At 33.7% G+C, this 23,525-nt stretch overlaps 2 protein-coding genes and 1 pseudogene across 3 annotated transcripts; 1 reads left to right on the forward strand and 2 right to left on the reverse strand.

Moving 5' to 3' along the window:
* Positions 1 to 313: 313 nt before the first annotated feature.
* Positions 314 to 4,783, forward strand: LOC149511348 (uncharacterized). Its single transcript, XM_089755602.1, has 6 exons — positions 314 to 618; positions 1,338 to 2,198; positions 2,790 to 2,980; positions 3,177 to 3,383; positions 3,617 to 3,677; positions 4,175 to 4,783. Exons 1-6 carry the CDS (start codon positions 400 to 402, stop codon positions 4,781 to 4,783), a joined length of 2,148 nt encoding a protein of 715 aa, XP_089611728.1. The 5' UTR covers positions 314 to 399.
* Positions 4,784 to 9,590: 4,807 nt separating this feature from the next.
* On the reverse strand, positions 9,591 to 11,425 carry PRXR1 (Peroxidase superfamily protein). Its single transcript, XM_022860371.2, has 4 exons — positions 11,167 to 11,425; positions 10,869 to 11,057; positions 10,306 to 10,471; positions 9,591 to 10,183 (listed from the first exon to the last, which is right to left on the reverse strand). Exons 1-4 carry the CDS (start codon positions 11,386 to 11,388, stop codon positions 9,774 to 9,776), a joined length of 987 nt encoding a protein of 328 aa, XP_022716106.2. The 5' UTR covers positions 11,389 to 11,425; the 3' UTR covers positions 9,591 to 9,773.
* Positions 11,426 to 14,535: 3,110 nt separating this feature from the next.
* On the reverse strand, positions 14,536 to 20,932 carry LOC111274272 (tRNA wybutosine-synthesizing protein 2/3/4-like; annotated as a pseudogene). The gene is made up of 10 exons (XR_016334020.1): positions 20,646 to 20,932; positions 19,756 to 20,206; positions 19,171 to 19,624; positions 17,813 to 18,932; positions 17,521 to 17,650; positions 16,905 to 17,133; positions 16,311 to 16,446; positions 15,627 to 15,703; positions 14,911 to 15,017; positions 14,536 to 14,642 (listed from the first exon to the last, which is right to left on the reverse strand). The product of XR_016334020.1 is annotated as a tRNA wybutosine-synthesizing protein 2/3/4-like (transcript).
* Between the last annotated feature and the right edge of the window lie 2,593 nt (positions 20,933 to 23,525).

Below are 23,525 nucleotides of genomic sequence, written 5' to 3' on the forward strand. Positions count from 1 at the left end.
CAAAGACTCATCGTTTTTTATCACTAAACCTCTAGCTCTTTCCCTATATTAAAGATAAGTTTATTGCCTTATTCTCACTTCTTAGTCCTCTCATTAATTTTTTCTTGTTTATAAGTAAACAAGTTGCTTAAACTTTGACAGTTTTTGATTAAATTATTCAAGAGAAACTTCCCTTGTTTTCTCTTTTGACATAGAAATAGTTGGTGTTTCTTCATGTTGACTTAGGCATTTTAACATCAACAGTAAACTAAATCTACTTTCGGTTTACCAAACCACCTTTTTTTTTTTTTTTTTGAAGCTTTTTATCTGAGGTTTTCCTTGGAAGGTACTTTGGTTTTGTGGTATTTGGTTCAAAGCTTTAGATTATTCATTTTTCAGAGTAGCTTATCATTTCCATTAATGGTGGAACTTCAAACTTGCGCTAGCTTGGTCAATGCTTCTGCATTGTGTGCAAAAGAGCAAGAAATGAAGGGTCAGAGTAGTGTAAATGTCGTTGCGGAGATTGCAGCTGAATTGCAAAGGGAGAGAGAAAAAAATGCTGAGCTTATGGAGAGAATATCATTACTTGAAGCCCAAATTCAAGAAAGGGATAATAAATCTCTTCTAACAAATGAACAAGTATGAGTTCCCACTCCATATTTTGTGTTTGGGTTTAGTCTGTTTTTATAGTCCTCTCATCTCTTTATTAAGTCATTTGCAACCTATTGATTTTGAACTCAATAATATGCATCCATTTCCAGAAAAATACATGATCAAATGTACATTTCATTATTTTATCTCCGGTTTGCTTTGTCTATTATGCATTCTTTTGACGCCTTCATTGGAAGCTGTTATCATTTCTCATTCACAAGACAAATAATGGTATTGTCTATTTGTAATAGGATTGGACAGTTGATTTTACTATAGGAGCCATTAGATAACCGAACAAAACAGATAGGAGATCTTCTATGGCATTTATATTGTAGAATAGATTTTGGAATAACCTTAAATTTCTTGACTTCTCAAGATCTTGGTCTTTGATAAATGGTTCAATGGACTTTAATTCCGCCAATGAAACATGGTATTGTAATTCATAGAGCTTATATATATCTGCTGTTTTTTCATTTTCAAATGCAAGTCTGCATATTCTAAGCAACTAAACTTTAGCAGTTTTTCACATTTACAGAAACTAATGTAATGGGTTTGCCTAACTAATATTTCTGAGACAGAAAAGAAAAAGACCTAAAAGAATGATCATCATATGGATGAACTTAGTGTCCTTTCACCTGTTAGCTGAATCCAAACAAAATTCCACTGCCACTGTGCTTAATGGCCCTGCCTCTTATGTTCTCTCACAGGTCAGCTTTCTTGATACCACAGAAAGAAGCTTCAAAAGGTTCAAAAGACAGAAGATAGAAACAAATAGTCATAGAATTGAAGATGGAAATACTGAAATGGCCTCTAAGGCAGAAAATGATACAGCACACATACCTCACATTGAGGAAAATCAGGAAGACCGCTTAGTTAACTGGATGAGCATGGATGAGACCCTTTTTTCACATTTTGATAAATTTAAAGAGAGTGAAATTGCTGCATTTCGTGAGGATACAGTTGACAGTGATGATGAAGATGAATATTATGAAGAGGATGATTCTAACACTGGTTATAAAGATAGGGAAAGTGAAGAGAGTCCAAGAAGTGCTTGTGAAGAACCACCTCATGAGGAAGGTGTTGGCCAGGGAATGCATATATCTTGTCTGCAAAGTCGTTCCAGTAGTCGAAGTGAGCTGACATTTACAAGCACTAGCCAGTTAATAAAAGAAAATAGAGAAAAGGATTACACACTACAGGAACAGGATATACAAGTAGCTTTAAACAGAAGCAATCTGAACTATGACATGAAGGAAACAGAAAAAAATGGACCCAAGTCTCCAGCAGATATGCCACCTCATGGGCAAGAGCCTTGTCATATGGTACCTGGAAAGACATCATGGAATAAGAAACCTCCAAAAGTTCCTTTCTGTCCAAAAGAAATAAAGAAAATACTTGAATCAGATGCCCTTTTATTGAAAAATGCTCAGTCACACACCATAAGGAAGATCATTGTTTTGGCATCCCTTGGCATAAGGCATGGATGTGAAGATATGTATGAGTTGGACTTCAATCACTTCAGCATTTTAAGGAAGGGGGATCCATACGTGTCTCCAAAGAATCCAGGGGTAAGCAACCTAATTTTATAATGTTAGTGAAATGTCCTCTGCTTTCTCTGCTACTAATATAATTTCTTCATATATATGAGTTTTAGGCTTCTAGCCATGATCAGAGCTAATCGTTTAATGGTTGCTTTCAAACTTTCACCGCTCTAATGCATTGTTGATGTTATTAGAACTTATGGCCTAAATTTAAGTTATATGGAGGATACATTATCTTTTGATAAAATAGTAATATATTTTGAAATAAAAACTTCTTCAAATGTAGATTTTTTTATTTTATTTGAATCAAGTCATAATCCCTCAACTTCATTTAAATCCAATTCTTCAAAATGCTTTGTTTTCTAAAAGACATTCACCTGCATATTTCTTCCGTATGGTGGTGTTTCTATGATTTAAGCCTTCAGTTCAAAAGCTGACTGAAAGGCATGCAGTGTTTTAACCACTGTCAGGTGCCAATGCAGCCTTCAACAAACTATTATAATTGTTTGCTTCACTGTAATCTTTGGATGTAGAACAGATCAAGTGAATTATTGCATATGATTTTTTCCATTCTTTCAATGTTGTAACAAGAAAGTACTTAAAATTCATTTATTACAGGAGCATGTCTTATATGAGAATCCTGGAATCCAGAGGAAGGTTTTCTATCCAAATCGACAGAATCCAACACTATGTCCGGTCCAAATACTTGAGGAAGAGAAAGCTATGCGTCCTTCTGATCCCAGCTGTCCATCATGCCTATTTTTATGCATCAAGTATGGTGGAAGGACAAGAAATCTTCCTCAAAATGAGTAAGTACTGCTTCGACAATTGATTTTCCATGCTTACCGGTAAAAAGACTGACTGTCATCATTGTTAGTAGAAAAACTTACCTTGTGAACGTTTTTCATAAACACAATAGTTTTAAACTTAATCTTCACTTAAAAATACTTGAGCTTGTACCTCATCAGCCTAAACTAGAAATATTTTTGGGTTGAATTTTCCCAGATATGTCAGGCAGCGAATGGGAAGAAATAAACTAAAGTCTTTTGGACCTGTCATGTGCCGAATGGCAATGCTAGTCCATATTCGCAGCGGGAGCTTCTTCTTCAAGGCCTTGGGCATCACACTTCTGTTCATGGCAGGTTTTCCTGATGACCTTGTTCAACGAGAAACAAAACACAGGAATTTAGACTTGCTGCAAAAGTATTATAGGTAAGGAGTTCCACAGAAATGGTAGACTTGCAAGACAAATATTCACATATAGAATGGAAGAAGAGGAGATAACATTGTGAATCTCCATTATGGACTTGTAGATATCACCTTCAGCTTCTTTCAAATTAGCCCTAAAATAAATGGATTTAGGTTGCACTTTGCCACTGTTATGATGTCTCACTTTTGCAATTAATTTTCGGCAGTTCACTCAATATTCATCCTTCATATTACAGGACAGACGAGGATGCTGAAGGTGAAGAGTTGTTTCTTTCACATTCAATCGCTTCCAACACTGTAAGATCACAATTCCTAGAACACATCGTTCTACATTTCAGTTATAGTTTTTGAGGATTTTAGTTTCCTTCACTGGTGTCACAATTTTAATGCACGATTCTAGTTATCAAGGAGAAAGATAAAATGACTCTGCATGGTAGGAAAATTGGCTATGGCCTATGAGCTATTTCTTAATATACAGAAAGGAGATTTGGAAGTTGGAACCACATTCCCATAAAAACCAGTTATGATCTGAGTCATTTGAGCACTAAAATGACTGCTTAGGAAAGGAGTTTGCAGTTGTGTCTAAATTTGTATCTTGTCCTTGATTCTACAATGGAATTTGACTTCAGAAAATTAAGTAGATAAGGTGAGGGATACATCATTCTGATGGAAATGGTAGAATGCATTTGTTATCCAGTGATGCACAATAGCAGAGGTTGCTCTATAGGTACTATGATCTCATCTTGAATCCATTGCCAATTTTATGGTTTCTGAATTCTAATTATCTTTTTCAGCAGGCTAGTCCTAGTTCTCAGCAATTAACTGGGAAGACTACCTCAACAAAAACAAAGGGAAGAAGGCAGACAAACTCCAATAGCAAGTCTCATAATTTGCCAAAAGCCTCATTTCAACAATCAGCACCTTCGAGTTCAACACATCCTAACCAATTTGGGCTGATGGGCTACACCTCCATTCAAACTCATGCAATGGCAGCATTTCAGTCCCCATCATCCCAAGCTCCAGCTGATACTACACCAGTCTCAAACATAATGATGAAGAGTCTCGGTAATATGGTCTCCTACCATAATCAAACCCCATATCACTTGTTTCCGCCACAACCAGCAAATACTTACATGCCTATGGTATATTGGCCTCCGCCAAATGTCTTTCCCCTCAGTCCTTATCCAACTACTTATGGTTATCGATCTCATCCAACTAACGCAAATTACATCTCTATCCATCCTCGGCCATATCATAATCAGCTTTCCTCCAGTTTTTTTATCCCTAAGACAATGGAAGGTAATGAGAAGGATGTTTCGGCATCCTCAGAAGGTGATAGTGACTCAGATAGCAGTTCAAGCAGAATGGAGGAACCAAAAGAGGCATTAGCAAGTTGCGGGTAGCGGACCAAATATGCGAATACAATATTTCTTGTAAATTACCATCACAAGAAAAAGAACTTGGTACAAGAAAGTTGCTAAATTATGCACTTTGAGCCTTTTCTTACCCATTGTGTGCATCACTTAAAAAGCTAAAGCTCCCATGTTCGTTCCACTTGTTATTAGATCACGGTCAGGAGTCTTTTTGTCCTGACATTGCATCATTTATATGATGAATAATTCACCAACTTGCCTCAAACATGCAAGATCAGTTATTATAATTTGATGAACATTCTGCCCATCAAGTTTACGTGACCTGTACTTATTTTCTGACAATTTTTATTTTTGTCTACTTTTTTTACCTGAAAAATAATAGATTATATCGGTTCATAACATATGCAAAGAAATCTATGCGTGAAACAAAAACAACTTAGAACACAAACTCAAACCACATTTATACTGAAAACACACCTCCATCGACATCAAACAAAAGGATCAAAAACAATCAGACAAACATTACACTCACCATTCCCACCAAAACCGGCACTATCATATTTTCCCTACCATACCCAAAACCTATCACAAGACTCACAACACATAAAAAAGCAAAAACCACGGCCCTTACAAATTGTGAGGAACCCAGTAGAAAAGAGAATAAAAAAGCAAAAAAAAAAAGAGCAATTTCGGCTGAACAGTAAAAGGCTTGGACTGTTCGGGCAAAGATTTGGCTAGCAAAAGAGGAAGGGAGAAGAGAAAAAAAGAAAGAAGGAAGAAGGAGAAAGAGAAGAGGAGTGGCAACCAGTTACTAGGCAAGGCCCAGATTCGACTAAGAGAGAAGAAAGAGAGAAGGAAAAAGAAAGACGAAAAAAGAAGATAGGAGATGAAGAAGCTCCAAAAGCTTCTCATCTTTTTTCCTTCCCAAATTTGTCGTCCAATTTCTTTTACGACATTGATGAGTTGTTGAGTAATTCTACTTGCGGATAACTTTTACTGGATCTTAACTCGTGCAACACCGCGGGAGTTTTTCTAATGATTTCAAGTAGGAAAATATTAACTCAAAGTTAATGAAGATGGAAATTATCTTGCACAAAGTTTTGATACCGTAGGACACCTTCACTTGGTAATCACCGACTATTCTCTCAATAGTGAAAAGATGACCATGCAAAATTAACTAAATTAAGAAATGTATACCCCTAGAGTTCAATTGGAACGATCAAAATCATAAAGCTCAAAAGTACCTTTTCATGGCGATCTAAACACAAGTTGTTTGCAGAACATCATTTCATACAAAATTAAAGACAAACCTATAAGGGAAGCAAAAAAAAAAACCTTAAAAAAAAGGTAGAAAAAGATGTCATTAAACACAACATTTTCAACATATTTAAAACAAATAAACATTAAAAACTATAGTTGAGAAATTGGAAATAGACGAGAGAAGTAATAAATAAGAGAGAACATTATTTGAATAAGAAGTATAAAAAACCAAATCAAGAAATAAAAAAAAAAAAGATAATTAACTCTATAAATATTAAGAATTACAAACTAAATAAAAAGTAATAAACTAAAATAATGCGTATTAATAACTAAAATAACATATCACATGGTTGAACTTATCAAATAAATAGAGATAGATCTCAACATCATGGTAAAATACATATATTTCCATGTTCATTGAGTCTGTTATTGATTTTTGAATTTCATTGATAATATATGTTTTACATATTTTATTAAGAAAAATAAACTACATGTAGGCAAGAAATATTTGCATATACAATACGTAGCCTTAAACAAAACAAACAATGATCCTTACAATGTAATCCAATCTTACATCATTGTTGAAAAAAAAATTTTATTATACTTGAGATTGTTATCATACACAATCACTTAAGTCTTATTATCTCAATCTTTTAATAACGGACATGCCTAAAAAATTTATTTTGAGTTGAAAAGGGGAAAATGATATCTACTTAATGTAAATAAAAAACTTCTGATGATAAGATTGCTATAACAAAGATTGTAAACTGTTAGCACGATAGAGGAGAAAGGTAAACACCTTGAAAGAATGTAGTTATTAAAGAAACTAGAGATTGAAAAAGAAAATTATCAAAACATCAAATTTATAGAAAGGAATCAAACAAATTGTCAATGCAATTTTTTTGCATCATATAAAATATATATGTACTCAATTAAATAAAGATAAAGATATAAGTGAGAAAGTAATTTGAGGTTGCAACAAAACCTCATGTTCACCTTTCAAGACCTGGACAATTTTATTAATTGTATAGTCTTCATGTTCAATATTAATGAACATTACCTCTATAAAACACTGCATAGGCAAAATATTATAAAAGTTAGTCAATTATTCACCTTCCACTTACAAAAATAAATGTAAAGTTTCTTTTAATTTGAAAGCCTTTCTTTGTTAATTAACTTAATTGGACTTCATCAATTGTAGGCTAAGCTCCTTAAAGTGAAGCTAAAGAGTAGTAGAAAGAATACAGCTACTAAAAAAGCCAAAGATTAGAAAAGAAAATTATTGAAACGTCAATTTCATTAAGTTAATTAAACAAATTCTCATTCCAATCTTTTTGCATTATATAAAATATTAGTATATATATATATATATATAGAGACCCGCACTCAACCTGCGAGATATTGTCCGCTTTGACCCGAAGATCTTACAATTTTATCCTACAAAAGACGCCTCACAAGTTTGAGAGGCATTACAATCTCCTCACTTTTAATACTTGACGTCCTTGTCATCTTACAATTTTGTCTTACAAAAGACGCCTCACAAGTTTGAGAGGCGTTACAATCTCCTCACCTTTAATACTTGACGTCCTTGTCAAGCCGAGTTCATCTCCATTGTGTAACACTTAGTGACTCCGGACTGGTGATCGCTCTGATATCATTTGTAGAGACTCGCACTCAACCTGCGAGATATTATCTACTTTGACCCTGCGAGATATTATCTGCTTTGAATCGAAAGTCTCACAATTTTATCTTACAAAAGATACTAGTTTAAAATTAAATTTTTACATATATATTATTTTTTATCCACACATCCTTCTGATGTAAGATTGAAGGCGTTACAATATATATATATATATATATCTATTCAATTAAACAAAAATAAAAATATAAGTGAGAAAGTAAATTGAGATTGCAACCAAACCTTATGTTCACCTTTCAAGACCTCGACAATTTTGAGTCATTTTGAAACCGAAGTTAAAAAATACAATTTAATAAAAAAATATCATGTATGAAAAAAATAATCCAAATACGAAATTATTATCCAAAAAATCCCATCATCATATAAAAAAATAATTTTTATGAACACGTGCAAACAAATCAATATAAGAAAATAGAAATAATTAATTGAATAACATGTATGTTTAGAAACAACAACGTTAAAAGAACAATAAGAAACCATTGTCGTAGAACAAACCATCAACAAAGAAGACCGGAAAAAATGAAGAAATCAAATGGAATAAGTCATCTGATTGCACTGGGTTTAGCCACCAACTGCTAGATCAGGACTGATCTTTTGGACCCAATCAAACCACCACTGATCTTTGATTTCTTTTCTCCTTTCTCTTTTTTTTTTTTTTTTCTTTGTTTTTACGGACCGTCTCCCTTCATAAACCAGCGTCGGAACCCATGCCAATTAGAATAATGCTTCCACCTAGTCTAGCCATCGCGATTGATCTTTTGATCTCCCTCAATAGACCGGCATAGGAACTCATATCGGTTGGGATGCATGCACCAAGTCTAGTCACCAACCACCAGATCAAGACTAATCTTTTGAACCCAATCTCCCACAACAGGTTTTTGTCTCGATCTCCCTTCTCTCTTCTCCTTTCTCCCTTTGCCCGTCTCCCTTCTCTCCAAGCCTCTCTCTAAAAGGTTCTATAATTCTTTGTTTATTTTTTGTTTCAATGTAATCGGTAGCACCAATCAAAATATTTTGACATTTGAACAAAATATTTTAACATTTAAAAGGAGGTTATCATCTTTTATTACCAAAATTTCTCCTCAAATCAACTTTAATGTTCTATGCTAACTGACTTAAAATTGAGCTGTAAAATTCTTGACAATAACTTTAATATTAAGTTATAGATATAAAGGTATAGATGTTGTAGATAAATAAATTCAATGATATCATGGCCGTCGCTATCAATGTCTGCTCCATATTTGAGCATTTGCCCCCCCAACTCTGATAATTCATTTATGTTATACATCATTCATGAGTGAGACTCAGGCCCACATCTTCATTCTTCATTCATATCTATCTGCACTAAATTTATATTTGTGTGTGTGTATATATATATATATATATATATATATATATATATATATATATATATATATATATCGGTGGCCACCTACCAAGATATAGTAAATTTTCTAGGCATAAAAATATAAATAAAATCTGTATATTTCTTGACATAATGGAATCTTATCCTTCCTATGTAAATCTTTCTTTTATCATCAAAGATTCAACTTGTTTAAATATCCCACTACTTCTGTTTTTTTAGCTGGTGTCTTTTTGGAGGGCCAGAGTCTGTTTCATTTCTTCTTCTTGTTGGGAACGGGGGTCTTTCATTAATATGCACCCATCACCATGACATCGTAATAGAGAAGGCTCTATGCATGAATCATCAAAAATCAAACCATTGAAATCCATGAATCATACACCATCAACACCATCCTTACATATGTACGTACATATATACATACATACATCCGAACATCCACTGTTCCCATGACCAACATCAACTTGAGCAACAAGAGAATGGAAACCAAGCTATGCTAAAAAAAAGGCATGTAATGAGCAAAGCCACCAGATTGATCATATCAAACCAGTACAACTATACTGATCACTGCACATTAACAAACTAGTCTTAGTCGTCTAGGACTATATCATCCATTTTATTCTTCCACACTAACTCTCTTCTTCCTAACATAAACAAGGAAGAGATAAGATGAGATAGTGTGCTCGTAGGAAAGCAATTTAGTGAAGCTTGTTCGCAACATTGCACTGTTTCCTGATCTCACCCTTGGAACCAGTGAGGGGATTGTTCTCAGAAAGGATGGTAATGGCTCTCGCAAACTCCTTGAAGAAATAGTCTTGGCTCTTTGCCATTTTCTTCACATAAGGTTTAGTCCTCTTGTCATAAGCCAGTTGGTGATCCACAATTAACAAGCCCTTGTTGTCCAGAATGTTTCTATAATAGTTGTTATCCAGTACCATGGGTGTCCCTCTGTCGTTTCTCACATACTGCACAGCCTTGGGGTCCGGAATTTGATCAGGGCATTTGTGGAGCATGTGTGGAACATGGTCAGGGTTGAGGGCAGGGTCAACCTCTGGGTACAGACGATGAACCAGCTTGACACAGTGCGTTCTACCTACACTATGAGCTCCTGTTTTGCACAATAAAATACCAAAATATAGAAACTTATGCCACACGGATGCTAGAATATAATGTCATATACCCACATTGACACATGCATTGAAGGATTCATGTAAAAATGAAAAGGTCTACCTAGGAGGGCAACGACTCCAGTGGTGTTAATACCCATGGCAGCAAACCTGTCAAGAACGACAGAGATGGTCTCATTGTGGTCCGGAAGATACTCCTCAACTACATCTGCTCTGCTCCTTCTACCATCTCTTCTTCCTGTTTTAAGAGGGATGTATGGACCTCCCAGCTGAAACAAGTAAATTCAGGATTATTTTTAACCTGCCTGATGCCCTGAAATGCTAAAATTAGTTATTCACATTTCACAAAATTAAAAGCCATAAGCATCTTCAAAGAAAAAAGTGAAATACCCGCAGCAACCTCCAGGAATTTTAAGTACATAAAGGTTACGAAAGGAACCATCTCAACACAGTATATATAGATAAGAGAAGAACTATGAAATTGAAACGTCAAAAGACTGTGAAAGCAAAGGTTAGTAGGTTAATCAAAAGAAACCCCCATCGATCTTGCAGATCTAGTGCAAAGAGCACGTTTCGAGTGAAACAAAGACAACTAAGAAACTTCAACAGATAGAAGGTTACTTAATGAAGGCGAGTAAAATCTAAACGGCTGTCAAAAGTAATTACCGAAACAATGCCATCTCTAGCAGACAACACAAGGATATCTGCGCAAGAAACAACTCCAGGGCACTCCCTTTCTACAGCTTCTTTGATGGTCTCAATATACCTGAAATTCCGAAGGCCAAAGCTCCTGTCTGTCTCCTTCTCAGACAAGATCCTTCTTGTCGAGTCCAGCAGCAGTGAAGCATCACATGACTACTCAAAAAAAAAAAAAAAAGCAAAACAAAACAAAACATACATGCATGTAACTATCAAGAACAAGAATATAGTACAATAAAAGTGAAAAGGACTGAATATAAATTACCTGAACAGCACAATCATGGAAAATGTTTCTCAGCCAAGAAAATGCAGTGTTCTTGTGGCGTTTGTATAGAAGCTTAACTTGCTCTCTAATAATGTCTTCAGCCTGAGGACATGTATCCTTGTAGAAGTCCATAGCAAGGCCTGGGTCTTTCTCATTCTCTGCAAATGCGGACACAGCTGAAATGGAGAGGAAAGCAAAGAAGAACAAAACTTTGGCACCCATAATTTCCTCACTATTCTCACCAAAGGTCACTGACCTTGCTTTGGATCTTTAGTAAGGTGCTGCTTAAATAATTCAGAGAGTGACATATTTTGGTAATAAAATAAGCACAGTTGTGAAAATTTTACGCTCTTTTTAACATTTGTAATTAATACTCTCCAGCATTTACTGCCAAAGAGAGTCCCCCTTTTTTTATAATCTTGATTGTGTGAAAAGTTGGCAACAATTGTAAGAGTTATCAACAGAAAATGGCAAAAATGCTTAGCAGTTACGATTCAATATTGATAAAGGTTTTCTTTATGCACTGTAATTCTCTGCATGCAGAGTGCACAAAGATCGATAGAGGGCCCAGAGCTAGCGGATCAATCGGTGTCTCGTGGAGGATCGAGGAACCGACCTAAGATTGGAGTCCCTTGTCAAAATCAAAGCAAACTTTTTAAGGCAAGTGTCAGGAAGATGATATACTATTTGATACTAATTGAAATGCAGGATCTCGAGGTAAGAAGGGTAGATATCAGCAAATATGAACTGAAATGTGTACGGCTTTTGTGAATTTTTTATGCTAATGAGAATTAATAGGATTGACTTGGATGATAAATTGATAAACCAACATTGAACTTGCATATGCCTCACTGTTTTTTCTAATCTTTTGGCACAAATTTAATAAATTTAATTCAATTTTTTTCTCAAAGCAAAGACATGATGTTTATAAAAAAAAAAAAAAAGGCAAAGACATGATGAATGGGTGAAAAAACAAAATAATAAAGACAAAACACAATGTGGGTTATTGAATTTAGGCAGTTATAATGCATATGGTCCACACATACTTTAGATTTAAAGCAAAACTTGAACTGCTATTCTTTGTTTCCTTTTTACTACAATTAACACCTTAACTTAGGAAAAATTAGCAAAAGAGAAAATTAAGTCAACATAGCTTTCACTTTCAAGTGGGGTAGTTGTTGGTAAAAAGCTTAAAAGAATTACTAATCAAAATATTAATTTAAAGATTGGAAGCTATGAGGGAAATGATAAGTTACATTACTCATAAAGTATCTAGTTAGTCAACTATTTTTCTTGTGGATCATGATTTTAATCTTTGTGAGGAGTATTTAAAAAATAAAATTTAAAATTCATAAATTGATGTGAAAAATACTTAAAATTACAAGAAAAATAAATTAAATTAAGATAAAAACCTAAAAATACTTTTGATTGTGCTATAAAAAAGAAAAAGAAAGAGTGATAAGCTACATTGCAGATTCAAATGAAACAAAAGCATTAGATTCTTTTGGATGAAGAAGACTATACCAACCTACCACCTCGAAGCATTTGCCTTTCCTTTTTTTGTGGGGAACACTTTCTTCAATTTAAAGATGAGGTACAGATTTATCGAAAGCTACATTTTTTTTTTTTTTTTATAATAGAAACTTACATAAAAAATTATTTTTAATGACAAATAGTAAGTTCCCATCTCCTTCCAACTTTAGATTATTGAAATACAAGGAGACAAAGCTAAAATTATTATGTTGTGACATTTAAAGCAAATGACATTTCACGTCATTACTTTATAGGGAAATTATTAATCTTGATTGATTACTTTGGAATTCAATAATTAAGAGAGTTTGGAGGCTTTAGGCAACCAACAAGGGTCTAGCTCTATGTCTAAGGAGGAGCTGGAAGAGTGGAGGGCCACAATGCCCTTTTATAACCTTCTATTCCTTTTGTTTTGGGCTTTAGTTGAATTTGTTGCAGCTTGAATTAGATTGAATTAGATTTAATTTTTTTTAATAATATATAATATTATAAATTTTTAAATTTAATTTAAATTTAAATTGATTTGAATCAAATAAATAAAATTTTATTTATTAATTTTTAAAATTTAATTTTTTTATGTATTATTTTAGTAAGATATTTAATATATTTTAATAAATTTATATATAAATAATTATTTTTATGTTATAAAAATTTAAAATATATAAAAAAATTAATAAAAATATATAATTCGATTTATATTTATATTTTTTACATATCAATTCAAACTTAATATATATTTAATATTTAAATTTAATCTAAATTAAATAAAAAAATGGATCTAAAATAAATCAAATAGATTTTTTATTTTTCTTTATCACGCCTAGCAGCGGTCCAAGGGGGGCGGGAGGTTTGAGGCTTGGAGCCAAGGCGAAATGGCTACACCAGCCTCAACAGTGTGGCCACCGACACTTTAATATTTACTCGTATATATGGACAAACGTGGACCCCATAAGTGATGAGTCATCACAACCTCACACGAGAGCTTGACATAACTATTTTTACATGATTAATTAGAAAAAGAAAAAACATGTACGGACCCTATCGAACCATTAACTTGACATGGTGATGTTGCCATGGTAAACAATAAGAAACCGAAACCAACCTTCCTTTGATTATTTACAGTCAAGATTCTTAATGACCTTGTTTGCTTCTTTGTTTAACTATTCATCTAATCTTGTAAAAAGTAGCGTCTGAGTTTCTCTTTATGCATTTGAATTTTTTACATACATGCCCCTCACATGTGACGGTGATGACCAATCTTTTTTTCTAGCTTTTGCCCCATTTTCGAAGCAACTAGCACTTTATCAACATTCAGTTCATGATGACACAAGGCATTGATCATTGATGGCCCACGGCCAACTTCCTTTTCTCAAAGAAAATTTTGTAAAGGATCTGTTCATTTTTAATAAGTTCTTTTTGGTAAAAAAAAAATAAAGGTAGAAGAGTTATAAGTCTCCAATTCAATTTGGATTTACACTTTCATCTGTAAATTTTTTGAACCTATTATCTACCAACAAAGAATCAAAAACCATAAAAAAATTTAAACCCATGTGCAACATTCAACTCTTACCATTACTGCCAACCCTAGATGACATTCATTTCAATAAATTGCTTCTTGACAAAGTTACCTAAGTAACAACACCATGGGCTTTCTGACTGAAGCTTCTTCTCATCTGAGTTACTCGGATTTGGTTTGGGTGGATAAATCATTAATGGGTAATGGCTTAGTGGGCGGCAGATTGGGCATTGCAATACAAAACTTATATGGGCCATTAATGGGTAAATGGGTTATTAACACCCACCCATAAGAGACATGGATATTGTCTGTTACAAAATATTTCATCCTTGAATCTGTCAGCATCTAACATCGGCAACAAGATGGCGGATATGCGGGCCATACCATTTCACTCTCTCCACAGGATCAATGGTCACCTCCCAACAATGACCTGCAAACAACAATAATAATGACTTAAGGGCCAGATTCTCTACACTGCTATTTCTTAAATAAATATGAAGTGCAACATGTAGGAATACATCACATAAGCCCAACAATGACCTGCAATAATGACTTAAGGGCCAGATTCTCTACACTGCTATTTCTTAAATAAATATGAAGTGCAACATGTAGGAATACATCACATAAGCCCAACAATGACCTGCAAACAACAATAATAATGACTTAAGGGCCAGATTCTCTACACTGCTAAATCATACCTTCTGATCTTGCAATTTCGGATATTGATTTTGAGACGTGGTTAGTCCACAATCCCTCCTCTGTGTCTTTCACATTCCCATGCACACGCAATATTCCACCCTCACTCCTGCATTTTTAGAACCATCACTAAATGAGAGCACAGAAAAGGGGAGAGGGAGAGAGAGAAGAATGCACCAACTCCCCCAAAATTGAGTTCCTTTAACTTGAAAATGTAACACCCATATTTGCAGTCTAAAAACCACAAATTGAAGATCTGACTTGGAGATAACAGCAAAACTGCTACCACATTATGTACAGCCTCACCGGATACTTCTAACTCAATCAACAAAAAGCTTTTATCAACCCAATAAAAGTCCAGAACTAGAACACATCTAGGCAAATGTATTTAAACCATATGCATGCCTAGGATATCTTGTAAATAAATCATGAAAATTATCCAGGATCAAGTTCATCTGCAAGTTACAAGGGTGAATGATAGTAGACTCTTGCCTGAGATGCTATTGTTAACAGGGATAAGCAATGAGAATCATAGAAAAACTTTCAGCTAAAAATGAGGTCATCAGTAGTTTTCTCCTGGCATCTCTACATGGAGCCATTGTTCCTTGCTTCTATTTTATGATTGAATTCACATTTGAAAGTGGAAACAAGTGACGAAATTGATATTAGGAGAGGTGACAGGGAATGAACCACAAGTAATAACATCAAAACAAAGCACCTTACTGCCCTCACAGCGGTAAGCCAGCTACCCTCACTTGATGGAAGAGGACCAAGACAAACTCAATCTGCAACTCCCTGCAGGAAAATAATCAACAGGAATCAATCAACACAGTTTATTTTGGTACTTACGGCTCAAGTTGCCATGGTAATATGTTATTTTTAGTCCATTTGAATAGCCAATAAATTCAAAAATCCTAGCAGGGTCATTTCATGAAAAAGTATTTCTTCATATGCTGCCCTCAATCAGGTAACTGGACAGGAAATTTGGTCTCCAAAATGCTGAATCAAATTTTTAAAAAATAAAATAAATTCAAATGGATACATTTATCTAAGGAATGAGGATCAACACCAAAACGTTAAAACCATGATTTACTGGTGGTGCTTTTCGCAGATGTTGTTAATAAACTGGCATTCATGGTTTGAATAGGAATACACTCAAAGATGCAGGGCTATACCATAGCAACTGTTAACTGGTCATCCATGAGCTTTCAGATATTTTACCTGCTGCAGTTGGGTTCCTAATATAACCCATTTGAGAAAATGGAAGATTATTCTCTTTCAAATTGTGGTTAGAGAAAAACTTAGCATGCATAAGGCTCCCACGCCTTTGGTATAAGAGTTTACAATGAGTGCATGCTGATATTATTGTATTTCAAAATGCAAAAAAAGCATGTGAACATACCCTGGGTGCTGTAATCTGATTATCCCCTTCAAGTATGATACAACGATCAAAGACAGAATTGGCTAGAAGATTATGTTTAAGAGCCTCAATGGCTTGGAGATTCCATTCACCAGCAGGTACCGGATTTGCTTTTGCCCTGATTGATTAGCATAACAATTCAAAGAAAAAGTAACACCAATAGCAGAAAAGACCAATCAATCAGTGAAATTACTTGTAATGTAGGTCAGTTGAAAACTGAAAAGATAATAACAGAATCGCCCTACACTAACAATTCCCCATCAAATTTGTAAATTCTGTTAAAGCACAATGGTGGAATGACACAAAACAATCATTATCCTCCAAATAACTCATGAATGATAAGTGTAATACCAATAATTCAATAATTATTAGTCCAACACTATTTACAATCAGCTGTGGATAATACAGATTGCAGAGCATGCTAGGGTTATTGATAGACCAGCAGAGCTTCTAGTTGAAGATCACAAAACCAAGTCAGGCGTGCATTTGTTAATAGATGTGCGAGAGTGCGCAAGAGAGATGAAAATACTTAAGATTTACACAAAACTGAAAGACCATAAAAATCATAAATACAGCATACATAACAAGGGCAACACAAAATATCCAATTCCAGCAAACAGATCCACAATAACCGCATCTGTACAATCCAAATTGACCATACGGACTTTCTCAAAGAGATTGCCCCAAGAGAACATGCACTTGGTAGCATCAAAAGAATATAGAATTCCACTTTCACGATGATCAACCCAGCCACTATCTCCATCTCCAAAGTACCGTCCCTTATACCATTAGCTGCAACTTGGCCCTTGACAAATTATAGATATTAATGCAACGAGTGCATGAGTGGCATATAAAAACTTCTTATGAATGATATCTTTGAGATTCTCAATTTTGGGCTCTTGCCTATATATGAAAGTTCACTCGTGAATCGCCCAAAAAATTGGAAACAATAGTTAAATATATAAACAAATTAAAACCTCCAAAGTCATCTTCTTGAAATCTTAACTTTGCCTTTCATATAAAAATTGGCCCATAAATCCTAATGGATAAATTGACCAACTAACTAGACATGACAATCATTTATAGTAACAGACTGAATTAGCAGAAGCCAATAATTTTTGGAACAAATTAAGGAAAGAAAGCATCATCACTCAATGCAGCAGCCAAGATATAATTCATCCCTATAGCTTACTTGGTGAGCTAGGCAACAAGTATTAAGGGATCTGGCAATAATAGGCCGAAGCTCCTCTCCAATAGAATCCCATACTGGATCCCCGAAAGATGAAACTGGAAGCACAATGATATCACCAAGTCGTTCCCACCTGAATAGGTCAAACTATGTAAACATTAAGAGGATATTGCATCCATATGTACACTATGAAAACAGAAGCAAACCACTACAACTATTTATCTAAATCAAGAAATTTCACATAATTGAAACAGACATAGAGGCAAAGAAAGAAGAGAAGTAATGAAACACAAACCTGCTTGGTAGCTGCGCCATAAGTTTAACTGATAAGCCCTTATGCTTAATCAAAGAGACAACAGCTTCAGTCATTATTTTTAAGGGAGATTTGGAAGCTTTTCTGCCTTTAATAACCTCATCTAGCAGCTTAGTAGCACAATATCCCTTAAGAATATCCAAAGCTGATGAGGAGGGCACCTCATTTAAGAGAAAACTTTCAGATCTAAACAGTTTAGATGGATGATGATCATTCAAGCCTTCAGATTTGTCTTCTGAGAAAATAGCACAAAACTTCTATGTCATAGGGAAAGAGACTCAAGAACTAACCATCCAAACTTCTTCAATATTTCCTTTCCTAATTTTGCATATTTTCTTTCAAATTGTACTACCCAACTTGAAGCTCCTGTCTGATTCCGAAGATCTAAACTCTGTGGCTCAGGACTTTGAGTTGAACCAATTCCAACTTGTGGAGCTTGAATAAGAACATTCCCATTTCCTAGCATACCCTCCTCTTGCTTATCATCTTTATTTTCTCCTATCTTTCGAGAACTGTCACGATCATCTGAAGATAATAAAGGAAACAAGTTGATTTTCATAGGCTCACTAAACTTTGTTCCAAATGCATAACAAGCTGCTCCACCTCCAACCATAATAAGATCATTATGAACAACATTGGCTGTGCAACGCACAAACAGTTCTTTATCCATTGAACTGAGAGTCACTTGCTTCCAAACTAGGCTTCTCATATCTAGTACTGCCAACTCTTGACAATGTTGTCTAACAAGACAACCTCCAATTATTCCAATATAATTTTTGTAGACAAACATCGAGTTGGAGAACTTAGCATGCGGGCTACTTCCTCCTACTTTTCTACTTTCCATAAACATGTTTGAATATCAAACCTGTATAAATCCCCATGTGCCTTCTCGCCATAGTACCATCCAAAAATGAATAACTTAGATCCATATGCCACCATTGAGTGAGAATGACGGGCACAAGGCCATTCACCACGGACCACTAATTCTTCCCACTGCAGGATATTCGTGTCAAGCACATGCAAAGATGAAGAGATTGTATCATCGTTGAGTCCACCAAAGACATAAATCTTTGATCCTACTACTGCTGCTGCATGCCGATGCCTGTCCAAGATACATACAGACAACAAATTAAAAACTAAAATGAGATGCGAGGTGAGAAGAAACTACAGGAGATAAGGACATTAATGCACTTTCATAGCATTTTCAAGAAAGGATGAAGGCAGTATAAAAGACTGGCAAGCAGGCATACCTTACAATGCATTCTTAAGAAATACATTAACCAAAATAAAATAAATAAAGAGGTGGAACAACAACAGAAGCATAAAAAATACTAGAGTACCTGGGAGGAAAAGCGCTGCCAGTACAATACAGTAGCTTCCACTCACTCTTAACTGTATTAAGAACCCATACATCACTCGGTATGTTCAAAGGATCAGCCCTGCCTCCGATGACAAACATGCAATCTCCTACCAAAGAAAATGTGTGACGCAGGCGAGGGGATGGACAGCCCACCACATTAATTTCTCTCAATGTCTCATGCAATGGATCAAGAAGAAAAGAATCATTTCTTCTTGCATGTCTTCCACTGCCCCCGAAGCCACCAAACACAAGAACCTTAGCTTTGTCTGTGTTTTCGAAGGTACAAGCCGAATGACCCCAAAGGAAAAGCCTCTCTATTGGTTCACCAGCAAAGCAATTACCATCCGAGTAATAGATAAAGTGCAACAAGGAACTCCTTCTGTTCCTGCAAATGATTCACAAGAAAAACTTGCTTTCTCACTAAGAACAGTGTCCTGCAAGCACATATATAAATCAAAATTAATGACTAAATTATAAAAAAATTCACTACAATCACAAAGCTCAAGATTCATTAAAATAATTGCAAAATCAGAGAAAAACAACATTATGAACAAAAATTACCAACTTGGGCATCTCCAAAACTTCGCTCCAAACCATCTTGATATTCATTATAATCACCACTCTCACTACACATTGAACCATTCCCATTCTCCGATGCTCCATCGTGAACCTTTAAAGAAGCTCTAAGAAACCCTTCACTTCTCTTCCTATAAGCTTCCATTTTCTCATTAGCAACCTCATCAAGGAGCCTGACGTAATCTGTAGACACGATGATCTTCTGGGTATCACCCAAAGGCACCTCCAACCGTATCGAGCACCGTATCCCCACTATCACCCTCTTGCTTACGCTTGTAATCCCGGACTCTCTGAACCCACATCCAATCGCTAAAGAAACCAAATTCTGAGCTGAATTTAAGTCCCTGCACTCAACGACAATGATGAGAGACTCAAACTGGAAGACCAACTCACTGATTTGAGTCAACTTGGTTGAGTCAGTAAAGAGGAGGCAGATGACTAACTCGATTAGGACTGGACGGCGACATTGATTTTGGAAAAAGTGAAAATAAGATTAAAATTAGTAAAACTTTTAAAATATTTAATATTTATAAAATTTATTAATAAATAATAAAATTAATTTAAAATATTTATTCATGTATTAAATAATAAAAATTAATTATTATATTAAATTATCAAATATATTTTACAATTTAAAAAAAAAAAGCAATAAAATAATAATAAAATCTTAATGACATTTTGAATATAACAATAAAACTTAAAAAATAAAAATAAAAAAATCTAACTGGTCGATCATCAATTGAATGAAAAATGATCAGTTAATAATTGATTATTTTTTAACCACTCTATTATTTTGTTTAGAAGCAAAAGTTGTAACTAACACGTTTTTTAATTGCAACTGCACCGTACTGAAGGTGCAATGCAATCCAAGTAGGCATTGAGTTAGGGCCAACATTGCTGTGGGTGATGAAGATTTAGTTACCGCTTGCGGCTTTCTTTTTGATGGGATTATTTGAGTTGGGGTTTAGTTTAGGTTGAGAATAGATACAGATACGGTCTGAGCAGTAGCTGGTGGTGAAGTAACAAGGGTGCTTGTTGAGGGCATAGAGAACAGGATGATGGGTGTGTCTACTGTGCCTTTCAATGATTTGTTTGTTTCATTTGAGCTCAGCGCCGATGCTTTTCTTTTGTCAAAGTCCATTCTTCTGTTTTTCTTTCTTTTCTGTTCGAAAAAGCATTACTAAATTTGTACGAAAGTAAGAATCTCAATGTATAGATTATGAGAAAGATATAATGTTTTTTATTTTATTTTTGAATTTTTATATCATGTTCAATAAATATTTTAAATTTATTCTCATTTACAACTATATCTTGAAGATATTTAATAAATATAAATAATCTATTGATATATATCCTTCAAGTCGAATTAATTTTGATGAAAATATTGTCATATTGTAATATTTGATATCTTATAAAAGTTTTGATTATTTTTTATTATTAAGTTTATATTTTTTTTTATTAATGCTTATATGATAAAGTTCTCGAAATATAAATAAAGTTTTGCAAGAGAATTATAATGAGATTATAATTACAAGATTTTTATTACATAAAAATTATATGCTTAAAAGTTCTTAGTTGATGCTTTATCAATAAGAAGACATTGACAAAAGTTGTTGAGACTAACACATGATTATACTCATGCTCATAAAGCAAACAACTGATCTCACAGGTTAAAATTTGATTAAACTTGAATTAACATATAAGTACTTCTTATAAGAACGAGTTCATCGAATAATATCTGAGATGAAAATATGATACGATAGTTCACATAGTGTCTATAGTTATATTCTCATGTGATGATTATATAAGTGATCTTCTGATTTGATATTAGTTATGATCTTATATGATAAGTGTTATACTTTGATTTTACTTTACTCATGGTTTTAATTATGAATACTCTAGTTAGATATAGTTGAGTATAACATGAAGCATATAAAGATACATGAAGTAATCAAGATGAAATCCATCACCTTGTGTAATCAATAAGGTATCTTAATTAGTCTTGATTGAATTAACTCTAGAAATATCTGACCAAAATGAAATAAAAATTTTAAATTGTTCTAAAGTTTATTTATAAATTAATATTAATTACAAGATTTAACATAATTGAATAAGTTGTGTAGAAACTAAACCGTGCTCAATGTTCAAGTCGAGATGTTTAGTGATGAAGGAATATTAATTATATATCAAGAGCATGCACGGATAGGTTATCAAGTCACATTGACATATGGTATCTTAATTAGTCTTGATTAAATTAACTCTATAAATATTCGACCAAAGTGAAATAAAAGTTTAGAATTATTCTAAAGCTTATTTGTAAGTTAATGTCAATTATAAGACTTAATATAGTTGAATAAAATTGAGTAGAAACTAAACCATACTCAATGTTCAAGTTGAGATGCTTAGTGATAAAAGAATATTAATTATATATCAAGATCATGCACATATAGGTTATCAAGTCACATTATCTTTCTTTAGCAAATGGGGGTCATGATCTACAAACATGAGATTGGCTTATTAGAGAATTGGCAATGAAGTTAAAAGGTTTGATTCATCGAAGTTCAAACATAAAGATTACAATACTTATGTTTATTGCTAACATGCTAAGAAACCTAATAGGTCATAAACAATAGGACAATTGTGAAATATTAAAATTAAGACAAATTAAGTTGGATTTTAATTTAGATTGGGTTAAATTTAAAGGTAGAGGAATTGATAAGAGACACAATGTTTACTTGTTATAGCAATTAGAATACATAAGGATTAATTAGGAATTAAGTTGCTCTATACAAACCCTAAAGTAGCTGAACCCTCATCTATATAAGGAACATTAGCCGCCCCTATTGTAAGAAGAATAGAACATACACTTTCATCTCAAATGCTGAGAACAAACTTGAGATAAAAGCAAAAAGAGAGTTTTACAATACTCAATAGTTAGAATATCAGTTTTATTCCTTCCATCCATTGAGAATGTTCTTTCATATTTGTTCATGTGGATCACCATAAGAGGCTGGACATTTGGACAGCTTTTTGCTTCTTAAAACAAATTCAGTGAGCTCTTACTTGGTGTTAAAAAAAAATCAGCACTAGATGTAATGTACTCCCAGCCGAAACTAATTATCATGTTTGTAAAAACTTGTTGATCGATTTTAACTTTAAGGAATTGAAAATTTTTAAAATTTCATTGCTATTACTCTGTATATCAATGCACAACTCCTTTCATAATCCATATATCCATAGCCTTTAAAAAAATAAAAACCAAATTTTATTTTTTAGCTTTTTAACATTTTTATCTTGTATATTTAGGTAATTTTTTATAAATATATATTAATATATAATTTCAATAAAAATATATTAATTACAATTAATATGAAATAATAATTTATATTATTTAATAAAAAATCTATTTACAAAATATATATAAATAAATATGTAGGGTACAGGTATAGGGTGGATGCTATATTATCTGTCCTTATCCTTATACTTAATAAAAATTTAAAATCATATCCATCCTTATCCCCATATCCACAATGCAATAGTCATTCCCATCCCTATCCCTATTTGGGTAAAAAATTGGGTTCCTTATTGAATATAAATAAGATTGGTATCACTAAACAAAAGGGGTAAAAAGAAAGATAAAGGATAATTTGGATATTTTAATAATTTATGGTTTTTAGATAGATTGGTTTGTAAAAGGAATTCTAATTAAACTCCAAAAATTTCTTTTAACACTCTATGTTTAAAAAAATCCCATTTTTA

Source organism: Durio zibethinus, chromosome 26, assembly GCF_047325235.1.
Source record: "Durio zibethinus cultivar Kanyao isolate XHJ-2024 chromosome 26, ASM4732523v1, whole genome shotgun sequence".
NCBI lineage: Eukaryota > Viridiplantae > Streptophyta > Magnoliopsida > Malvales > Malvaceae > Durio > Durio zibethinus.